Source organism: Wyeomyia smithii, chromosome 2, assembly GCF_029784165.1.
Source record: "Wyeomyia smithii strain HCP4-BCI-WySm-NY-G18 chromosome 2, ASM2978416v1, whole genome shotgun sequence".
Classification (NCBI taxonomy): Eukaryota; Metazoa; Arthropoda; class Insecta; order Diptera; family Culicidae; genus Wyeomyia; species Wyeomyia smithii.
This window is the reverse complement of record NC_073695.1, coordinates 66156653-66179205: the sequence shown is the minus strand read 5'-3', so window position 1 is coordinate 66179205 and position 22553 is coordinate 66156653. Positions and strand designations below refer to the sequence as shown.

The 22553-nt window shown below is 37.7% G+C and overlaps 1 protein-coding gene and 1 long non-coding RNA gene across 17 annotated transcripts in view; one reads left to right on the top strand and one right to left on the bottom strand.

The window, feature by feature from the left end:
* The window catches only part of LOC129725961 (G protein alpha o subunit), a 207414-nt gene that overhangs the window by 116471 nt on the left and 68390 nt on the right, over positions 1-22553 (bottom strand). For all 12 annotated transcript variants that reach the window (XM_055682439.1, XM_055682440.1, XM_055682431.1 and 9 more), the window contains exon 4: positions 1098-1239. In XM_055682439.1, coding sequence (XP_055538414.1) covers positions 1098-1239 — 142 coding nt within the window. The remainder of the gene's footprint in view (positions 1-1097; positions 1240-22553) is intronic.
* On the top strand, positions 803-21138 carry LOC129725962 (uncharacterized). 5 transcript variants are annotated; one of them, XR_008728217.1, is made up of 4 exons: positions 803-1527; positions 14767-14845; positions 14922-18113; positions 18829-21138. It is a non-coding gene; the product is annotated as an uncharacterized LOC129725962 (long non-coding RNA). The 5 variants fall into 5 exon arrangements; XR_008728218.1 differs by having other exon boundaries at positions 804-1527; positions 14922-15201; positions 15917-21138; XR_008728216.1 differs by having other exon boundaries at positions 803-1072; positions 14922-21138.

Sequence of the window (22553 nt, the reverse complement as noted above, 5' to 3'; positions counted from 1 at the left end):
AGACGAACAATCGAAGGTTACCTTGAAATTGAATGAAAAAGCTCTCCTTTGAAACGTATGAGAAATTGAATTTTCTATCATTTTCAACTTTTGCAGTACATTTCCCCAACTTTTTGCGTGTAAACCCGCCGCAGTCCACGACGAACAAAACAAAAAAAAAAAGAATCATGCAAATCCGTCAAGCCGTTCCCGAGGTATGCGATTGCACACAAACAAGCCTTTACAAGCCTGGTTTCAACTCCCAGGACAGGTTACAAATATGTATCCCGGAAATCAGCTGTTAGATATTATTTTTATGTGTTGCAAATTATTTTTTAGAAAGAGGCGTCACGAGGTAAATGTGTTAACAGAATTGGTGTTGGTAGTGTTGGGGCAGAAAATTAGGAAAAGTTTACGGTCTCAGGTACACCAAGCTTCGTAGTGCGAATCTTAGCAGTTGGCATTATAGTCCCGGTGTAAAAAAAGTTTCGCAGTGCGAATGTCAGTAAGGAATGAAATTCTTAATTTTATATTATTCCAAAACCTCAAAACAATATGTCAAACCATCCGTAGTCGAGAACGCGTCGGTGCACTCATGCACATGAATGAAATCTTCGTTGCACAATCTGTCAGTATGACAATAAAAATCTCTAATTAGTTGCACAGCCGGGCAAGCCCAGGTTACCTACTATGTACCTACTACTCATAAATCGGCTTGTTTGTGAAGATCAAGTTTCCTGTGAACACAAGCAACGCAAGCACTAACAAGTAGGTATTCAATTGTGTTCTTTATTCCTTCCAGTCGTTGCGGTTGGATGACGCTGCAGTTGACAAACTGTATCTGTAAAGAGCTCAACTTGTGCGTGCGACTTGCAACGCTCGATTCCGGATACTCAAATTGTCACACAACCCGTTTCTCGATGTGGTCAAACGGAAGCGTAATCAAGTTTGTAGTTTTCAAGCCCATATACGTATCGATTCCTGACAGGCACTGGAGCAGAATGAAACAAACACACGCAAGACATCGATAGCATAGCAGACTTGCTGTGGCGTTCCCTGCCCATCAACATTGTGACCAACGGTGAAGTTTCTGGTAATTATTTTTGGCAACCACTTACCTCTCGCTCATTGTTTCCGAAGGCGATGCTGAGGTTGGGCATCGCTCGCAATATGGCAACCAGCGATTGTATCGTGTTGCTATAGACTACGGGTCGGTACTGTTTGAAGTCCTCTGATGTGAAGCCACTTTCGTGAATAATTCTGCGAAAAATCGGGAAACGAACGCAATTGATTAGAGTGATTATAACAGGCAGTGCTGTCGGTGAGGTGAAATTTAATTCTGCACCCCTGGATGGCGTGTGGGTGGTGATGTTTATTATCTTTTGGAAATACGCTATGTTCACTACGTTGGATACTGCTAAATATAGCCGACCGGAAGCGCTAGAACTGGGCCAAATGCTGTAACATGTACCGTGACCTCGGCGGAAGCGCTGTATTTCGCAGCCAACGGAGCAAGTTTACAAATGGAGTAACAAGTGGGTCGAGCATGTAGGCACATTTAGTTTTCTAACCCTGCAGTGCCGTTTAAAAATATTCTCTCCGCACACGGCTGAGTGAAGGGTGGTGGACTGGTGGTTTTAACACTAACATGAAAGGCGAATAAAAAACAGGAAGTGAACAGTGAAAAACATAAATTTAAAATAAAAAAAAAGTTAAAACTATGGTTAACAAATCACAATCCGAATCACAAACAAATCTATAATCTATTTGTTCCCTGAGAAAACTTGCCATGGCGTGGGAGCCAACAATCAAGGTGGCAAAGGTCAAAAACAGTTAATCGGAAACCAAAAAGGAAATAATAGCATATAGCACATAGTGAAATTACGATCAAATTAATGTTGACAGTGAATTAAAAGTTTTATATTAAAACTCATCAACAGGGCACAAAACGTTGCGATAAAATTAACCGGAAGATAAAAGTCACAAATTCAGCTTTATACTCTAAATAGAATTGCATTACAATCACCATGACATTTTTGACGTAGGACTACGTCTTCGTTTTCTATGCTAGATTACATTTTGTAAAATTGAAAATGAAACTGGCAAATGTTGCGTCAGATTTCAAACGATTATATGAGCGAACAACTTAATGCATAATGGATAGATAAAATGTGTGAATATTGTTTGATATAATGTTTAACACTGTTGCTTTACTGCTTAATGATGAAAATAGGGGAAAAGTTCCACCGATAACAATAACATGGACGAAATAAATTCCACTGCCTACATATTTTGAATCAACAGAGTGTTTTGATGGCCACTCCTTCAATGCAAAAATCTACGCTCAACTCGATACAAAAGACTGGTGATTCTACGAAACAGGTTTTGGCATAGTTTTAGTATATTTCACAAAGCAAAATAATATCGATTATTTCTGAGCATTAATGGTAATTCGCTAATATCTTAAAGTGGTAGTCAAATTATATCTTCTTTTGAGTAAAAAAGTCTCAAAAATCGAATGATAGGTGTCTGATCTACGTAAAATGTCAGCAAAATGTCGATTTTGCCCCGATTCCCCTACAATACAAAAAAAGGTTTATTTGCTGACATTTTACGTAGATCAGATACCTACCATTCGATTTCTGAGACTTTTTTACTCAAAATAAGATATAATTTGACTGCCACTTTAAGATATTAGCGAATTACCTTTAATGCTCAGAAATAATCGATATTATTTTGCTTTGTGAAATATACTGAAACTATGCCAAACCGGTTTCGTAGAATCACCGTTTTGAGCTCAGTTTTTGCCCGATTTAAGATCTGTTTTTTCAGAAGATAGGTAAAAAGATGCTTATATGTGGACAAACTCTTAGAATTTCGATATTTGGTCTTAAAACAAAATGGCGTCGAAAAAACATAAAAAATTACCGGTTTCTCAAAAATTCAAAATGGCGCCGTTCAAACTCTGGGAAATTTAGTTTTGCATAAAAATACACAAAATAATTATATGTAGAAGCCAAGCACTGTTGCACTGTGTTTTTTTTCGTGTTGGGTATTTTCGTCACTGCGACCAATTTTTTGATATTTTGTGACATTGCACCGTGTTATTTAAACAAAGAGTAAAATTTAGGCTCAACCCTAACTTTCTGAGCAAACCATTCGATATACGATATTGAAGTCTTGAGAAAAGTTGTGCATCTTGGTGATATCAACAACTTTGTAGAATATGTCAACTCTATTAAAGTTCAAACTCAAGAAACTAAATAAATTGATTTTAAGAACAGATTGATTTTAAGGACAGAAATATAACTATATCTCAATGGTTTTACAATATAGACACTTAGTGTCTTCGAGAAAAATTCATAAATTTTATAGTTCTATAACTTTGCCGAAGACTTAAATTTGTTATATTGCAACTAGATGTTGTTGCTTTTATTCTAATTGAATACCCCCTTAACAACATTTTCAACGAATATCTTAAAATATTTAAAAACGAATATTAGAAAACTTCTCTGAAGACACCTATATGCTAAAACGTCGAAAAAGACTTTTGTCCGTCTTTTTCCAAGTTTGGTCCCACTGTGCGGTGGTGCGATCATCAGCGTTCTGTAGCTCACATTTCTATTTTATTATTAAAATTATGAAATCACAAATTTTCTTTTGGTGCTCATGACAATAATTCAGTAGTATTGAAGGTGTTTTGTTACGTTTCTCTTTCTCGAATCTGCGTGGCTCCGCCTACATTGCGAAAATCTGCTTCAAAATAGAGTAGCATAACAATTATCATGAGGTTTTTTGGGCCACTAACCAACCAAACAAGGGGCCACCCACATACCACGTGGACAGCTTTGGAGGGGGGGGGATAGAGGGGGTGTATGCATAATGTCCACGGTCCATACAAAATTTTTAGAATTTATATGAGCAGTTGTCCAAGGGGGGAGAGGGGCTTCGAAATCGTCACGTGGTATGTAGATGGCACCCAAGACATTGAAGCAGAAACTAATGGACAAAAGACGTCGCCGGATGTTGTATAAGAAGATTTGTGCGAAGATGAAATCTATTGAAGTGATGTCCCTAGCAAATTCAATTTAGTTAATTCAGAAGCACTAAGAATTCATTAGGATAACGCAATCCGGCACTCGACTTCAAGAAATACAGATGCTCTTCCCCAACAGTTCGCGAAAACCTACAACTCAAGTAGAACCGTTCAGATAATTGATAACCGGAACCGCCAGCAATTACTTCTAAACGATAGGACTCGCTTCGAAGCGACGACCTGGTACGACGACGTACTCCTTCAGGTAGAAGTACTGCCATAAAATTCTAATCTATTTATCGGTGTTCCCATTCTTGCTTCTGTACCCCTGAACGAACAAAGGTAATTGTTTGGAAAACAAAGGAAAAGTTTTTATTCTCTCCAACAATTCATACAATATGCTGCGCCGTCAAGTCACTGGTGCCATTTTTTTTTTTGCTCTGTCTCCATTTCCACCTTTTCACCGACTGACTACTGGTGTCACCGGCTAGGGTTCAAAGGATACCCACGTTTGTACCGCTATCTGTTGCCTTCGCCGCCCGCTTCTTTGCCATCAAATGGCAATGAAAACTACAAAAGAAAAGTTATACGCTTCTGAATGAATTTTAAAAAGCCACGAGCTGTGTGAGAATGGCCACTTCTCGGAAAACGACAGCGAAGTGGAAAAGTTGATCATTTTGAATGCAATGCGGCAAAGGAGAGCGATAATGCGGTAGAGTGGCATGCAAGCTACTAGCACTGGTACCGTTTTATACTTCTACACACTAGACGATATTTATAACGGCCAGCCAAGAGGAACTCGGTCTCGGTAAAAATTAATGAAAGCAACAAGGTTGAAATGGAATTCATGTTCTACACACCACCACACCGAATTTGAGGCGTCAGCGGAAACGAACAAGCGACAAATATTGTGAAATTACGTCTTGATTTATGTTCGTTGATATGCGAACCCAGAAACCTGAGCCCTATTAGTGGCACTTTGGGGTTCGCCAATTTCACGAGTACTGACAGACCGGTAAACAAAGGCGCCAGCCAGGAACATTTCAGAATGGCACTAAAATCGATAGTCTTCCGTGTCAATTCCATGGCGGCGAGTAATTGAGTAGGTACGGCTTGCACAGGAAAAATTACGCGCGACGAAAGTGGAAAGCAAAAATAATAAATTTTTTACCTCTCAACCCAAACCCTGCCTCCCCCTCCCAAACTCCTATCAAACCTACTTTAAGGAAAATTGATGCGATCGCGTGTGTAGTGCTGCACTCGTGTGTTGAGGGGAAAAACAAAAAAAAATGAATGGAAAGGGAAAGGGAAGTCGGCAGTTACTGATAATATTCACCGAACCGTCGGGATATTATCATAAAATATGACGAAAACATTGACATGTTTGGAGCTTGTCACCAGCGTGTTTTGTAGAGCGGCTCAGACTTATTGCGTTTCGGGGCGGCTTGGAAAGTCTGTAGGGGGTGACGGATAATTTCGCGATGAAAAGTAATGCGTGCATCAGGGGATTTATTTGTATTTCGCAACAGCCTCAGGGATTTATGGTATGAAATGTGATAAAAGAAATTATGCTATAGTTGAATAATAAAATAAAATAAATCAAACATACACTGATAGCTGAGCAATCTGAGGTCCCCAGACATTTCATTATACAAAACTTTATTCCGCAAAATTATTCTACGCTGCCGTTGTTCTTCCGACTCCATTGTCGCAATAATTGTACATCCGCTTGTGAAACTGACATAATTTAAGCAATACTTATTAAAATGATATTACCCAGAATTTCAAAAACAAATATCCAATAGGTACAAAGCTACAGCCATTTAAAAACAATGCAATTCGATTTCGGACACCGTTTATATTGTATTTACATTGACACCATTCCCAAGAAAAACGATTAGAGAGTACCCAACCGCGGTTATAGCAGTCCAAACCATTATTTGTGACGGGTGCTGGACAACCGATGACTAAAATTCTCGTATGAATTGTTGGTCAAGTAAACCCAGAGTTTAAAAATTGCTCAAATTACTGTACGAAGGGTCTCGAAATTCCATTTTCTCGTGGATTTTACTGGTGATAAAGAAATCAGATTAACCAGTAGAACCCAAATGTAAAAAATGCGTTAAACTTATTCCACCAGTTTCTCGAGCGCATATAATACATCATATCAGAGTGAAAATATACACGCATTAAAAGGCATAGTTTTGTGCGATACAAATATCATGTGAGCTAGTCGTAACTAATTTTTGTCTCCCGGTGGCCGGATTCCCAACGACCATAAAGGTGCGTATCGTGCTCGTGATTGTATAATAAAGATGGGGCCACGATCTTCGGTGGGTAGAGTTGAGTACACTTGCTTTTTGTTTTAATATTTTTTGGTAGAGCAGAGTTTTTTTTCGGTATCTATTAGCAGCAAGTACCGAATTAACATTCCTAAAATCCTTTTTTCAATTGATCTGCATGAGGCGTGGTCAGTTGCGTCATTGATCATTTAAAAGTAAGATCATCAGGAGTTGCACTCTGCGAATGGTACGCTGGGTCTGAAGAAGCATGTTATGCAACTTTAATGAATTTGGCTTTGATTTCACCAAAAGTTAGTTTAGGGTCTAAGCTTTCAAATAAAAATTGGTAGGAAATATTCTATCGTGGAAAAGTAGAATAAAAGGAGTTTGATTTTTTTTGTAATGGTTTGACTACGTTTGCCCATTTATGGAGACGCTATGTGTCACAATGTACAATGTACATATGAAATGATAACGATACAAACAATGTGTGTGAAAGAGACTGTGGAGTACATTGTGTATAGTTAATAGCTGGAGATTTCGGTTGAGTGGTCTTGCAATTTTGGAACAAGGTATTTGATTTTGTCCAAAGTTTCGACATCGGTTGGTATCTTCTTCAGGGAATAATTCTTGTTTTGTTCTTCGTCATGTAGCTTTTCAAAGCATATAACGGTGTGGTTGGTGTGGTGAGGTAGTATTGATATCAGGGTCGAACTTAAGGGAGGGGGGGGGGCTTGCAAGTAAATTGTGAGGACCCCCTTGTCCTAATTCGGAAATATGACCAATTCCATGTCAATTGATCTGAAAATAAGCCAAACCATTTTTTATTTGATTGGAACTTCGAACACGTATTAGATTGAGTAGATTTCCACGGGTGATGCATTCCATGGAAAGTGAATAAAAAAGTAGAAGGGTGGTATCCAAGACACGACCGCAAAGTTGATGTAGAACTACGATAGTTTTATATTTTATTTTGAGACTACAGGCTATATTTGATCTGAGCACGGTTTACTTTTGACACGGTTCGATTTTGGCACACACGTGCCTAAAACGAGCGATTATGTTTAATCATTTTTTTGAAATTATTTGTTTTTTTTTTCAATTTAATCCTCCAACAGATAGGTATTTTGATTCTCAGTACTTAAATTCATCAAGCAAGACCTCTAACGACTTGGAACTAAAACTAGTTCAATAATCTTCTGTTAGGGTCATCATAGGCCACTTAAAAAGTGAAAAAAGTCATGTAAAGAGATCCGTTCATTTTTGGCATGGTTCGATTTTGGCAACAGAAAATTTTTTGGCGTGTTGGCAAAATCGAACGGAGGTCTGTATTTTGATTAATTATTTGCAGCACTCTATTTTAGAAGAAAAAGAATTCTATTTTACATTGATGAATACCTTTTATCGTAATACAGTCCATTTTCTTTAATACATGAAAAATCAATCTTTTATACAGATTTTAATTAAGTACGATTTAGTATGAAGTAAACTATCTGCTATATTTATTTGTCTTGTGAAGGATGGCTCACTCACCGATTCCAAAGCAGCATCTTGTTAGCTTTACCTGTCTATACCTCACAACTGCCAAGCAAAGATGTCACATGAAATATTTTCCTGCATTTACAAGTGCGCGAGAAATGTAATGATAAAAAATTACAGTCTATTCTTGTCGAAAATGTATATTACAGAAATTTTCAAACTGACATAGAATTTTTTGGACATGTTAACATTTATTGCAGATCAATTCAAACATTTTATCAGTAAGCAGAACCAGAGAAAAGCTTCTCGAGTTTCAAGACATAACAAAAACTGTGAAAATTCTGATATCTTCAAACCGGTTTTGCTATTGAGTGATGAACAACATTAGCCTCAGCAATTAATGTTTGCAAGAATTACAAGTAAGGTTATGGAAGGTTATATTTTCTTGCAGATGCTGATACAAAAAAAAAATTGATTTGAAAAATACAAATATAATTGTGGAAACCCTAATATCAAGATGAAATGAATTTGGTTTTTCTCCATACCGCAACCGTGGGATGCAACTAGGATTATCATATTGCATTAAATTCGTTTAGCTAGAAAAATATAATCACCAGTACAGTTCGTTAAACTGCCTATTCAAAGACCTGTACGAAGCATTTAGGTTTTTTATTGTATGGTTATTTAAATGATTCTGAGAAAAACAGAGTGTAGAGTTCAAAAATTAACAACGCATTTTATCTGTACAATGCACCAAATGAATACCCTGATATCTGCCTCTTACAAAAACCGAAACAAAAAGAAGCAGAAGAAGAAGAAGGCAATTCAAACGCAATTCGATTATCTTCCAGGTCGCAACACGATACCTACGCGTTAGCCAAACACGCCCACTGTGCGTCGACAGCGACAATGTAGTCTTCACTTGGCTTGGCCGCACCAAATAAATATCGAGTTCTAATGCACTGATAGATGACGAGTGACCAGCTCTTTATTCAAACATTGCTCGGTACAGTACTGTTGCCTGTGCCAGCATAAAACTCCAACAGCAGATCGTTAAACTGTCGGATAAGGGTTCGGTTTTTTTTTTCTTCACATAACATTTATTTGACACGGCACAAATACAATTTAATGTTTAACGGCGCCAATTATATCTGATGACTTAAAAACTAAAGCAAATTTTTTATCCTCGCTGCCGACTACGAGCTGAAATTAAGTCTAACTTAAAACTAGCATGGGATTTCCAATCAGTGTTTTGTTGTTCAATGGTCGTCTGATAATCGTCGAATGGCATGTATGGATTCGTTCTGCTGAGCCACGATGTCGTGAGTTGGGACAGAGGCTCGTAGTCCTTGGGTCCTGGTTCTGTTGTGCGGGGTCTGGTTGCTGGTTTTGTGCTTAAGGTTCAAACGTGTTCTTGTCGTTTTGTTGGGTGTAGACGGAGGGGAACGGGACTAGACTGGGGCGTGGATGGATTTCAGGAAAACGTATATAAGGGACATGTAGGATAGGTCACGGCTCGCCAAGACATCACGAACAGGAACAGCCGGCTGTCTACCCTCGGCCTGCAGGGAAGCTATTAATTTAGACCTGGCGTCACGGTGTACAGGGCATGACCAAACCACATGCTCTATGTCGTGATAACCTTCACCACAGGCACAGATACCACTTTCCTCGAGCCCAACACGACGGAGGAGCGCGTCAAATCTATAGTGATTGGACATAAGCCGGGACATCACGCAAATGAAATCCCGACCTACATCCAACCCCTTGAACCACGGGTTCGTCGATACTTTGGGGATTATGGAATGTAACCACCTTCCCAATTCCCCTCTGGTCCAAGCATTTTGCCAACTGATGATCGTATTCTGACGTACAAGTGCGAAAAATTCATTAAAGGCAATTGGTCTTTCATAAATATCACCGTTTGTTGCGCCCACCTTAGCCAAAGAGTCCGCTTTCTCATTACCCGGTATCGAGCAGTGAGAAGGGACCCACGCTAAGGTAATCTGAGTAGATTTTTCGGATAAAGCACTCAGATGTTCCCGTATTTTCCCCAGGAAATACGGAGAGTGCTTAACATCTTTCATCGATCGGAGAGCCTCAATGGAACTGAGACTGTCCGTAAAGATGAAATAATGGTCCGTGGGCATTTTTTCGATAATCCCTAGGGTGTACTGAATTGCAGCTAATTCTGCGACGTAAACAGAAGCAGGATTATCGAGCTTATGGGAGACGGTTAAATTGTTATTGAAGATACCGAAGCCAGTGGACCCATCAAGAAGTGATCCGTCAGTGTAGTACATATTGTCGCAGTTGATGTTTCGATATTTATTGGAAAAAATTTTAGGGATCTGCTGCACGCGTAAATGATCCGGGATTCCACGAGTTTCTTCTATCATGGATGTATCGAAAAACACAGTAGAATCAGAAGTATTTGATAAGTCGACACGATTTGGAATATTCGAAGAAGGGTTAATATTTTGGGACATGTGATTGAAATACAATGTCATAAAACGGGTTTGAGAATTAAGTTCGATTAACCTTTCAAAATTTTCAATCACGGGACGGTTCAAGACCTCACATTTGATTAGAATACGAGAAGACAGGCTCCAGAAGCGGTTTTTCAATGGTAGTACTCCAGCTAAAACCTCCAAACTCATCGTATGGGTCGACTGCATGCAACCTAAGGCGATACGCAAACAACGATATTGTATTCGCTCCAGTTTGATCAAATGTGTGTTTGCTGCGGAGCGGAAGCAGAAACACCCGTATTCAATAACAGACAATATCGTTGTTTGGTAAAGCCTTATAAGGTCTCCTGGATGGGCTCCCCACCATTGTCCGGTTATTGTACGAAGAAAATTCACTCTTTGTTGACATTTTTTCATCAGATACCTCACGTGACAACCCCAGGTGCCTTTAGAGTCGAACCAGACACCAAGATATTTGTGTACCAAAACCTGAGAAATCGTTTTACCCATTAATTGTGTTTGAAGCTGAGCAGGTTCATGCTTCCTAGAAAAAACTACTATCTCAGTCTTCTCCGGAGAGAATTCGATACCTAGCTGTAAAGCCCAAGCAGACAAATTGTCCAAGGTATCTTGCAATGGTCCTTGCAAATCGGCAGCTTTGGCTCCTGTAACAGAGATTACACTGTCGTCTGCAAGTTGTCTTATCGTGCATGAATTTGCCAGACATTCGTCGATGTCATTTACATAAAAGTTGTAAAGAAGGGGGCTTAAACATGAGCCCTGGGGAAGACCCATGTAGCTAATGCGAAAAGTTGCCAAATCGCCATGCGTAAAATGCATGTGCTTTTCGGACAACAAGTTGTGCAAAAAATTGTTCAAAATTGGAGAAAATCCTTGTCGGTGAAGTTTACCCGAAAGAATGTCAATAGAAACGGAATCAAAAGCCCCCTTAATGTCCAAGAACGCAGACGCCATTTGTTCTTTACGAGCATACGCCAGCTGAATATCTGTTGAAAGCAACGCAAGACAATCATTCGTCCCTTTGGCACGGCGGAAGCCAAATTGAGTTTCTGATAGTAGACCATTTGATTCGACCCAGTGGTCTAAACGACGGAGTATCATTTTTTCCATCAATTTCCGGATACAGGATAGCATTGCAATCGGCCTATAAGAGTTGTGATTAGAAGCTGGTTTCCCTGGTTTTTGGATGGCGATCACCTTCACTTGCCTCCAATCCTGCGGTACAATGTTTTGCTCCAGGAACTTATTGAACAAGTTCAACAAGCGCCTCTTGGCATTGCCGGGTAGATTCTTCAACAAGTTGAATTTGATTCTATCTAATCCAGGCGCGTTATTGTTACAGGACAGGAGGGCAACTGAAAGTTCTGCCATCGTAAAAGGTGATTCTATCGCGTCGTGGCCCGGAGACGCATCGCGAACAATATTTTGCTCAGGAACAGAGTCCGGACATACTTTCCTGGCAAAATCAAATATCCACCTACTTGAAGACTCCTCGCTTTCGTTGACCGTTACGCGATTCCGCATTCTTCGGGCTGTGTTCCAAAGAGTGCTCATCGATGTCTCCCTCGACGTCTCGTTCACGAACCGACGCCAATATCCACGTTTCTTTGCTTTAGCCAAGCTTTTAAGCTTGGTATCAAGCTCCGAATACCGTAAATAGTCGCCAGGTATACCTCCCGTCTGGTAGGCCTTAAACGCGTCGGATCTTTGCGTGTAGACATCGGAGCACTCTTGGTCCCACCACGGAGTGGGAGGCCGTTCTTTGATCGTTACGCCGGGATATTTCTTCGTTTGGGCTTGCAACGCGGCGTCGAGAATCAAGCCCGCGAGGAGGTTGTATTCTTCAAGTGGTGAATGATGTTGAATCGACTCGACCGCTTTTGAAATCATTTCCTCGTATAACTTCCAATCGACATTTCGTGTGAGGTCATACGGAATGTCAATTGGTCGCATGCGAGTTGACCCGTTAGTAATTGAAATAAGAATAGGCAGATGGTCGCTACCGTGAGGATCGAGGATTACCTTCCATGTGCAATCCAACCGTAGCGACGTCGAACATAAGGATAGATCCAAAGCGCTTGGGCGCGCTGGAGGTTTCGGGATACGTGTCATTTCACCGTTGTTTAATATAGTCATGTCGAAGTCATCGCAAAGGTTATAGATTAAAGAGGAGCGGTTATCATTGTATGGGGAACCCCAAGCCACGCCATGAGAGTTGAAGTCTCCCAAAATCAAACGTGGCGAGGGAAGAAGTTCTATTAAATCAAAGAGCAGCCGTTGCCCAACCTGTGCTCTGGGGGGAATATATATTGAGGCAATACAAAGCTCTTTACCTTGTATTGTCATTTGACATGCGACAACTTCGATGCCTGGAATCGAGGGGAGGTTAATACGATAGAAAGAATAGCACTTTTTAATCCCTAAAAGTACTCCTCCATATGGGGTGTCTCGATCAAGGCGAATAATATTAAAATCATGGAAGTTGAGATCAATATTTGAAGTAAGCCAAGTTTCACAAAGGGAAAATGCATCGCATTTGTTTTTATTTATCAAAACTTTAAACGAATCAATTTTTGGTAAAATACTTCTACAATTCCACTGTAAGACAGAGATAGAATCCTTCAGATTAGCAGTTGAATTAGGCATCGAAGGATACAATCGCTGCAAGGAGGGGCCATTGGGCAGTCAACTGCTTCAAAAATGATCTAACTGTTGGGAGGAATGCTGTAAGAAAAATTTTAATTGGATCGGGTACATTGAAAGTTTCAAAAATCCAGTCCACAATGTCAGAAAATTTCACTAATCCAGAGTTTGTTTCATCAACTGGGAGTGTAAAAGGAGCAACTGGGGTTTTAGATGTTCCTGGCAGTGCTGGGAACTCCTTCTGGGACTTTAAATTTGCCAGCCCAGGAGGAGTTTGCTTCGGTTTTTCCGCAGCACTGTTTGGTTTGTTTGTAACCTTCATTTCACTTTGAGAAATCTTAGGACCTTTTCTGGGAAGTTTAGGAGAGGAAACACTTTTCCTCTTTCTAGACTCCCCAGGATTGGCGTAAGATGCTCCCGCTGGTGAATCGTCAGAATCGGTTTCCTCAGAGGGCAACAGATCGAAGGGGTTCGAAGTAACGGGAGAAGTGGTAACGGTCTTCTTCAGCATGTCAGCGTAGGAACGCTTTGAACGCTCTTTGAGAGACCGTTTTATTTTATCCCTGCGCTGCATGTACACCGCACATGTCGAGAGCTCATGCAGATTTTCTCCGCAGTGAATACACTTTTCAGCGTTAACACTGCAAGAATCTTCCGCATGAGACTCCCCACACTTGCCACAACGTGCCTTATTGCAGCAGTAGGCGGCTGTATGGCCTAACTGCTTGCAATTCAGGCAGTTCATGACGCGGGGCACGTAGAGCCTCACAGGGAGACGAAGGGTTCGGTTAAAACCTCGTTAAAATAATGATTAAATAAATAAATAAACTGTCTGATAAAGGAGGTGGACACTCCGAAAAAGCTTCACCATCAAAAATTAGTTGACCTATTGCAGCGATCCTCAACCTGGGGTACGCGTACCCCTGGGGGTACTCGAAAGCCTCCAGGGGGTACGCGAAAGAAAAATCAGTAATGGCGGACAAAGCAATTTTTTTCTAAAATACTTTATTTGTTTTTCAATCCTGCTCTTAAAACATGACTGTAGCAATCAAACAAACCATAGTTCAATTTGAAACCAAAACAAGACTACCACAACATGATCTACCACTACTCTCTCCCACTCTGCGAAAATATTCGAAGCCAGGGGGTACAATCGATATGAAAAATATCGCCAAGGGGTACGCGAACAAAAAAAGGTTGAAAACCGCTGACCTATTGGGACGGGGAGATTCTGTCAATTTTTATTTTGCCGCTGATATAGAGGATATCCCAGCAGGCAATTGGCGTTTACTCATGAAGTCTGTGCTGGGCGTGCTCGCATATGATTGGTACTCTGTTCGTTCGAAATTCGACATTGAAACTTTTATTCAACTTTCACTGTTAAGCAATGAAGTGCTAATGATAATTATAATATCAAAAAATTGTCCATTATTTTATCAATTCAACGACATATTGACTATTGTGATCCATCGTGTGGTTACATCAGTATTACCGTTTGAAATCTTTCATTTCGACGTCACACTTTGGTTTTAGTTTCCGCAGAATGTACAGTTTAATCGCTTTATAGCGACATCGCAAGGGACCGTCGTTATAGAGAAATGTCGCAATAAAACGAATAATTTTTATGAATATAGTGTAGAAGGGATCATTTTGATTTGTCACTATATAAATTGTCGTAATAGAGTGATTCGACTGTATCTCGATATAGTGCGGTAAGATGTAGTCCTACGTCAAAAAACAGTTTTTTAGCATGTCATTTGCGATTTAGCTGAAACTTTGTTAAGTTGTTCCTTTTTGATAAAGAGGTTATTCTTTGATATCAGTTCTTAATGTAGATTCACGACTGTCGTTTCAGAAGGACCTATTCGAAAATATGACTGATGGATGAAAAATTCTACATAAAAAACGGCTTGTTTGATTGAAACACAAAAGTTGTAGGTTATAAAATTGCGGTTCGAGAAAAAATATAAACACTGTAAACAATTTTTTTTTCTCGGTCATATTTTCTAGGAGCGTGCTGTAGCAGTGTTGCTGGAAAAATTCAATGGTGAGCCGTTCGTCTGACATTCAATCAGTTTGGGGTGAATAACTTTTTCTCCAAGCATGTTAGGGAACATCCAAAAATGACGTAGCTTTTTTAGGTTTTTTGACACCCCCATCGTAGCATTTCGTCACAAAGTCAGACTCCCCTCTAAATAATTACGTAGCTTAAAAAACCCCGATGACATTGTTTCTGCAAAATTTATTATCAAAAACATACTTTGTATCATAAATGACCGAGAAAACACAAGTAAGTAATAAAAATAATCCTAAACAGGCAAAACAGTCATAAAAAGTAAATAAAAAGTAAAATATAAACAAAAATCCCACACCACTGACCTCCCCCCCCCCTCACCCCATCGTCACATTTCGTCACAAAACTGCAATCCCCCACCCTCCTCAAATGCTACGACATTTATGGATGTTTCCTTAGCGCCTTACGGTCTTCAGTAGGGTTATTTTTCAGGAAAATTTCCTACAGATATCATGTATCGATGTATTTTTGGGAACCAATTGGACATCTCTTGAGAATAAATTTGGAAAAAGTAAAATTTCCCATATAAAATCGTTTGAAAACTTTAAAAATCGGGCGCAAAAATATAGTTTCACCGATTGATCTGAAAAGTTACATAGTTGTCATAGGACCAATGAGGAACATGAAAAGTGCATGGGAGCTAACATTCATTTTTTGTTCCACCCTATTATATATGGACTTGATTATATAGGATTCGAATATATATAATTTCAAACACGATTATACATAGTAAAGAAGAAAAAAATGTTTGACTTATTTAGAGCTAATATGGCGTAAGGGAACATCCATAAAATACGTTACCCTTGATTGGAAGGGAAAAAAGCAGCCTGACAAAAAATTTTCAAAATATAAAAAATAGAAAATAAACGAGATGTAAAATCAATACCCATTTATCAAAATTTTTCTTTACATTTGACTCCAATTACATCAGAAATAACTATAAATAAGTTAACAGAAGAATCCCCTCAAATCCAACGAACGCATCCTTCACTACACCAAGAGACCATCAGTCAAACAACATACAAAAGTTTGGGTTCCACCTTTTAATCGTCAGCAATACGTTTCCGGCCAACGAAGATCAATCCGATCGTTCCGGCCAACGATAGACATCATCGATAAACTGCAAACAAGCAGCAACGAGCCAGCCCATCGACACCGATTAATTCACAGATCGAAGACAACGCAGAGACCCCTGGATCAGCAGAACTGGATGAAGGCCACATACCTGGTTACTAGGGGCAAAAAGTGTAGATTAAGCAATTATTATTCAGGTTCCAAAGCTAGTCAAAATAATTGTATAATCAGTCTTGTCTTGGGCTTAGAGTAGTGCAGTCACCTTTTTTAAAACTTCGAACGTATCACTCTTCTCAAAACTTATATAGGGAAACTGTTCCATAATTCAGCTCAGCCCATATATTCATTTTATACAACATGGAAACACAATTGAAAACAGGAAAAAACGCATATTTTCTAAATAAAGCAATCTGCTAATCCATGGAATGGATTCTTCTTAGTTCACTTTAGATTTCTCATAAAGAAGAATTCTCAAAAACTCACTTAAAAGCTCTAAATTTGATATTAAAGTCGGTCATCTGCACTCGAAAACTCTTTTGTTTCAATCATCTACCTCAGAAAACAAAATCCGCGCATTGCTCTATACGGCTACAACGGGACTCGTTCAGCAGCCAACCAAAGTTTTTTTTTTCATCATTAGCGGACCACTAAGACTACTTCAATCGTCAAAATGTTCACCTCAAATTTCCAAAATCAAGCATCAAGTAGCAAAAATATATGAGATGAGTTTTTACAAATTTTAGACTTCAACTGTTCCATCTGTTTTCACTGCGTTGAAGAAAATCAAAAGTCGCCAAATCAGTTTCTGTTAATACGAAAAAATCATACTGAAAAAGTTGAATTATTCCGACATAATTGACATAAATCGACAGCACTGCAGTGGTTACCTAAGTTACCAATGTTGCACGTAAACAACTACAGCAGATACTTAGGTAACCTACTACGACAGTCTGCGGCTCCGTTCATTCATGATAATGTGATTCATTTATGATTAACAGTAAGATGATTATGGGGGCGTCGTGAGATGAATAATTGAGCAATGATTTAAGTTTTGAGATGGATATGGAAGCGTTGTGAAAAATGGTTTGTTTTACAAAATTCTAAATTCTATAAGAGCACGTAAGCGTATTTTGTAAAATTGTTCAATGATTTCGTGAAAATTTGGTGTTTAATCCGTGCATTCTTCGTGAATATCGGCTTAATGAGACGAATAATGAAACACTATATTTTTTGTAGAAAATGTGTTTTCTGACTTTTAGAGGGATGAGTCGAAAATGAAACTTTTCTTATTTATTCGGAAACAACAAAACATCTATGTAGAAAAAATATTTTTTTCCGCTGATTCGATTATAAATTCGATTACATAACTAAAGAAAATAAATCGGAGACCATATATAATTGAGTCCGGCCGGTATAGAAACACTATCTGAAAATGAATTCGAGAGAACTGATAATGCGTCGAAAAAAATGTACAACGTAAAAGATTTTTTACTACAAACATTTCTAAATTAACACTAAATTTTGTTCTTGAAACAAAAAGTTGCATATTTTCATTTTTTTAATACAATAGAACATCAACAAAACTTTTGGTAAAAAGTTAGGATGGTTAAGTTTTGTTCTTAGAGGTTAGGTATAAGTGATTTTTTTCAATTCTAGCATTTTTAGGATTGCTTGTTTTTAGCTGTTATTCAAACTCAAAAAAGTGAAATTGAAAAGTTTTTAAGATTTTATTTAATACAACAAACAATTTTTTTTTCTCGGTCATATTTTCTAGGAGCGTGCTGTAGCAGTGTTGCTGGAAAAATTCAATGGTGAGCCGTTCGTCTGACATTCAATCAGTTTGGGGTGAATAACTTTTTCTCCAAGCATGTTAGGGAACATCCAAAAATGACGTAGCTTTTTTAGGTTTTTTGACACCCCCATCGTAGCATTTCGTCACAAAGTCAGACTCCCCTCTAAATAATTACGTAGCTTAAAAAACCCCGATGACATTGTTTCTGCAAAATTTATTATCAAAAACATACTTTGTATCATAAATGACCGAGAAAACACAAGTAAGTAATAAAAATAATCCTAAACAGGCAAAACAGTCATAAAAAGTAAATAAAAAGTAAAATATAAACAAAAATCCCACACCACTGACCTCCCCCCCCCCTCACCCCATCGTCACATTTCGTCACAAAACTGCAATCCCCCACCCTCCTCAAATGCTACGACATTTATGGATGTTTCCTTAGCGCCTTACGGTCTTCAGTAGGGTTATTTTTCAGGAAAATTTCCTACAGATATCATGTATCGATGTATTTTTGGGAACCAATTGGACATCTCTTGAGAATAAATTTGGAAAAAGTAAAATTTCCCATATAAAATCGTTTGAAAACTTTAAAAATCGGGCGCAAAAATATAGTTTCACCGATTGATCTGAAAAGTTACATAGTTGTCATAGGACCAATGAGGAACATGAAAAGTGCATGGGAGCTAACATTCATTTTTTGTTCCACCCTATTATATATGGACTTGATTATATAGGATTCGAATATATATAATTTCAAACACGATTATACATAGTAAAGAAGAAAAAAATGTTTGACTTATTTAGAGCTAATATGGCGTAAGGGAACATCCATAAAATACGTTACCCTTGATTGGAAGGGAAAAAAGCAGCCTGACAAAAAATTTTCAAAATATAAAAAATAGAAAATAAACGAGATGTAAAATCAATACCCATTTATCAAAATTTTTCTTTACATTTGACTCCAATTACATCAGAAATAACTATAAATAAGTTAACAGAAGAATCCCCTCAAATCCAACGAACGCATCCTTCACTACACCAAGAGACCATCAGTCAAACAACATACAAAAGTTTGGGTTCCACCTTTTAATCGTCAGCAATACGTTTCCGGCCAACGAAGATCAATCCGATCGTTCCGGCCAACGATAGACATCATCGATAAACTGCAAACAAGCAGCAACGAGCCAGCCCATCGACACCGATTAATTCACAGATCGAAGACAACGCAGAGACCCCTGGATCAGCAGAACTGGATGAAGGCCACATACCTGGTTACTAGGGGCAAAAAGTGTAGATTAAGCAATTATTATTCAGGTTCCAAAGCTAGTCAAAATAATTGTATAATCAGTCTTGTCTTGGGCTTAGAGTAGTGCAGTCACCTTTTTTAAAACTTCGAACGTATCACTCTTCTCAAAACTTATATAGGGAAACTGTTCCATAATTCAGCTCAGCCCATATATTCATTTTATACAACATGGAAACACAATTGAAAACAGGAAAAAACGCATATTTTCTAAATAAAGCAATCTGCTAATCCATGGAATGGATTCTTCTTAGTTCACTTTAGATTTCTCATAAAGTAGAATTCTCAAAAACTCACTTAAAAGCTCTAAATTTGATATTAAAGTCGGTCATCTGCACTCGAAAACTCTTTTGTTTCAATCATCTACCTCAGAAAACAAAATCCGCGCATTGCTCTATACGGCTACAACGGGACTCGTTCAGCAGCCAACCAAAGTTTTTTTTTTCATCATTAGCGGACCACTAAGACTACTTCAATCGTCAAAATGTTCACCTCAAATTTCCAAAATCAAGCATCAAGTAGCAAAAATATATGAGATGAGTTTTTACAAATTTTAGACTTCAACTGTTCCATCTGTTTTCACTGCGTTGAAGAAAATCAAAAGTCGCCAAATCAGTTTCTGTTAATACGAAAAAATCATACTGAAAAAGTTGAATTATTCCGACATAATTGACATAAATCGACAGCACTGCAGTGGTTACCTAAGTTACCAATGTTGCACGTAAACAACTACAGCAGATACTTAGGTAACCTACTACGACAGTCTGCGGCTCCGTTCATTCATGATAATGTGATTCATTTATGATTAACAGTAAGATGATTATGGGGGCGTCGTGAGATGAATAATTGAGCAATGATTTAAGTTTTGAGATGGATATGGAAGCGTTGTGAAAAATGGTTTGTTTTACAAAATTCTAAATTCTATAAGAGCACGTAAGCGTATTTTGTAAAATTGTTCAATGATTTCGTGAAAATTTGGTGTTTAATCCGTGCATTCTTCGTGAATATCGGCTTAATGAGACGAATAATGAAACACTATATTTTTTGTAGAAAATGTGTTTTCTGACTTTTAGAGGGATGAGTCGAAAATGAAACTTTTCTTATTTATTCGGAAACAACAAAACATCTATGTAGAAAAAATATTTTTTTCCGCTGATTCGATTATAAATTCGATTACATAACTAAAGAAAATAAATCGGAGACCATATATAATTGAGTCCGGCCGGTATAGAAACACTATCTGAAAATGAATTCGAGAGAACTGATAATGCGTCGAAAAAAATGTACAACGTAAAAGATTTTTTACTACAAACATTTCTAAATTAACACTAAATTTTGTTCTTGAAACAAAAAGTTGCATATTTTCATTTTTTTAATACAATAGAACATCAACAAAACTTTTGGTAAAAAGTTAGGATGGTTAAGTTTTGTTCTTAGAGGTTAGGTATAAGTGATTTTTTTCAATTCTAGCATTTTTAGGATTGCTTGTTTTTAGCTGTTATTCAAACTCAAAAAAGTGAAATTGAAAAGTTTTTAAGATTTTATTTAATACAACATTTTTAAGTATAATCCAAATCCAATGATGCAATATGATTGAAATAGTAATTTTAAATCATGCTGGACGACAAATTGCATTTGTTTTTGAGGTTTTTAAATAGTTTCTAAAACTAGAATTTCTATGAAAATACGCCTTTTTGTAAGTTAATCGTGGTTCTTGAGCAAAAAGCATAGATTTATAGAAATGTGCGTAAAATATTTAGAGAATTCTTTAAAAAAAATAACTTTTAGGTAAACATTTTTCTTACATTCATCCATCCTAAACTTATAACCACAACTTTCGTGTCTACTCTCAAGTTGCAATTAAAATGGATTACAAAAGAAAATTTGGCAACTCTTTTCTTTCAATATAAAGTTCAGTGTTTATTTGCTAATTTACTAAACTAATAACTTGTGTTTAACCTAGAGACGTAAGTAAATTTCTGTGGGGGTCCGAGCATGCTTTGAAAAGCCACGGAACGAGGAAGAAAGTTTGATTTTTCCTGAGGAAGATATCTACTGGTGTCGAGACGTTGGATAAAATCTAATACAATGAAGTCTTGTTTTTACACGGGAATATGTAGCGCGTGAAAAAACAGCGTAATTTGGTCAGATCAGTGTAAAAAAACTTCATTTTCTAAAGGTTTTCAATCATTTCTGTACACCTGTAAATCGAGTTGAAAATCAAGAAAAAATGTTAAAAGGTTAGGCCAAATCAGTGAATATTTTGTAATTGGATTAAGTAAACTCATCGGACACTCTGAATGAACGATTTGAAAATGAAAACGATTAAAAACATGCCGCGTGGAAAAAAACAACTTTTCTGGGAAATCCGCGTAAAAAACCGCGTGAAAGGAGACTTTATTGTAATTTGTCTCAAAATTGCAAAACCGCTTAGTCGAAATCACAAGATATCAACACTGAGGTCGATTGTATTGTTTATTGTGTACTAGTTGAACGTTTCCGGCGATGCTCGGGATCAAAGGTTTTAAATTTAAGAATCATTTTTTATAATTCATTACTGCTTTAGCACAACTTACTTAAAAAATATTTCACATCTTATATGTTCATCATCACTTTAAATACTTCAATATTTTGAGAACAGAACACACATAAACTCCCAGCAAACAAATTGGTTCATATAACTCGCGCTCAACTCTGTTAAGTGAACCCTTATTTGGTTAAAAATGATCATAAAAGATGCATGAAATGCGCCTATGTGTACAAATCTGGAGGCCATATATATATACATTGTAAAGAAAAATTGGTACGATTTTGTATAACTTCGCAGGTTATCTTAAATGGCCTCATTTGAAATTTTAAAGTGCATTGTATACGACTTAGAGGAATGACGCAATTTACAATTTTATATGACACGTTAAATTGCTTTATATATAACCTTATATTGCGTTTTATAGGATTTAAATTTTATACGATATAAACAAATATCATTAATGTTGCATCTTATGGAATTTCAAACTTGGCATGCACATTTGAGCGATTTAGAATTAGCATCCTTATACGACTTCTGGTTTGCTGGGCTGGAAGTCGCCATATCGGATTTGCAAACGACGTATGGAGTTCCACTTTCGGATTTATTGAAATGGTTGGCCAAATACCACTTTAGGTTATTTTTCTGAAGCCGGAAGCCGCCGTTTTGGAAAATGTTGTGTGGAGTCATCCCAGTTTCGAATATATCTATACTGGGTGATATTCGGGCTATTTGACAATCGTTTACAGTAAAACCTCTTTTTAGGAAATTAAAGTAAGTAAGAAGAATTGAGCATGAACATTCATGCTTATTTCTCCTTTATAATGAAATCTAAAGAGATGCTTGTGATTTTTTTCAAAACGAAAATG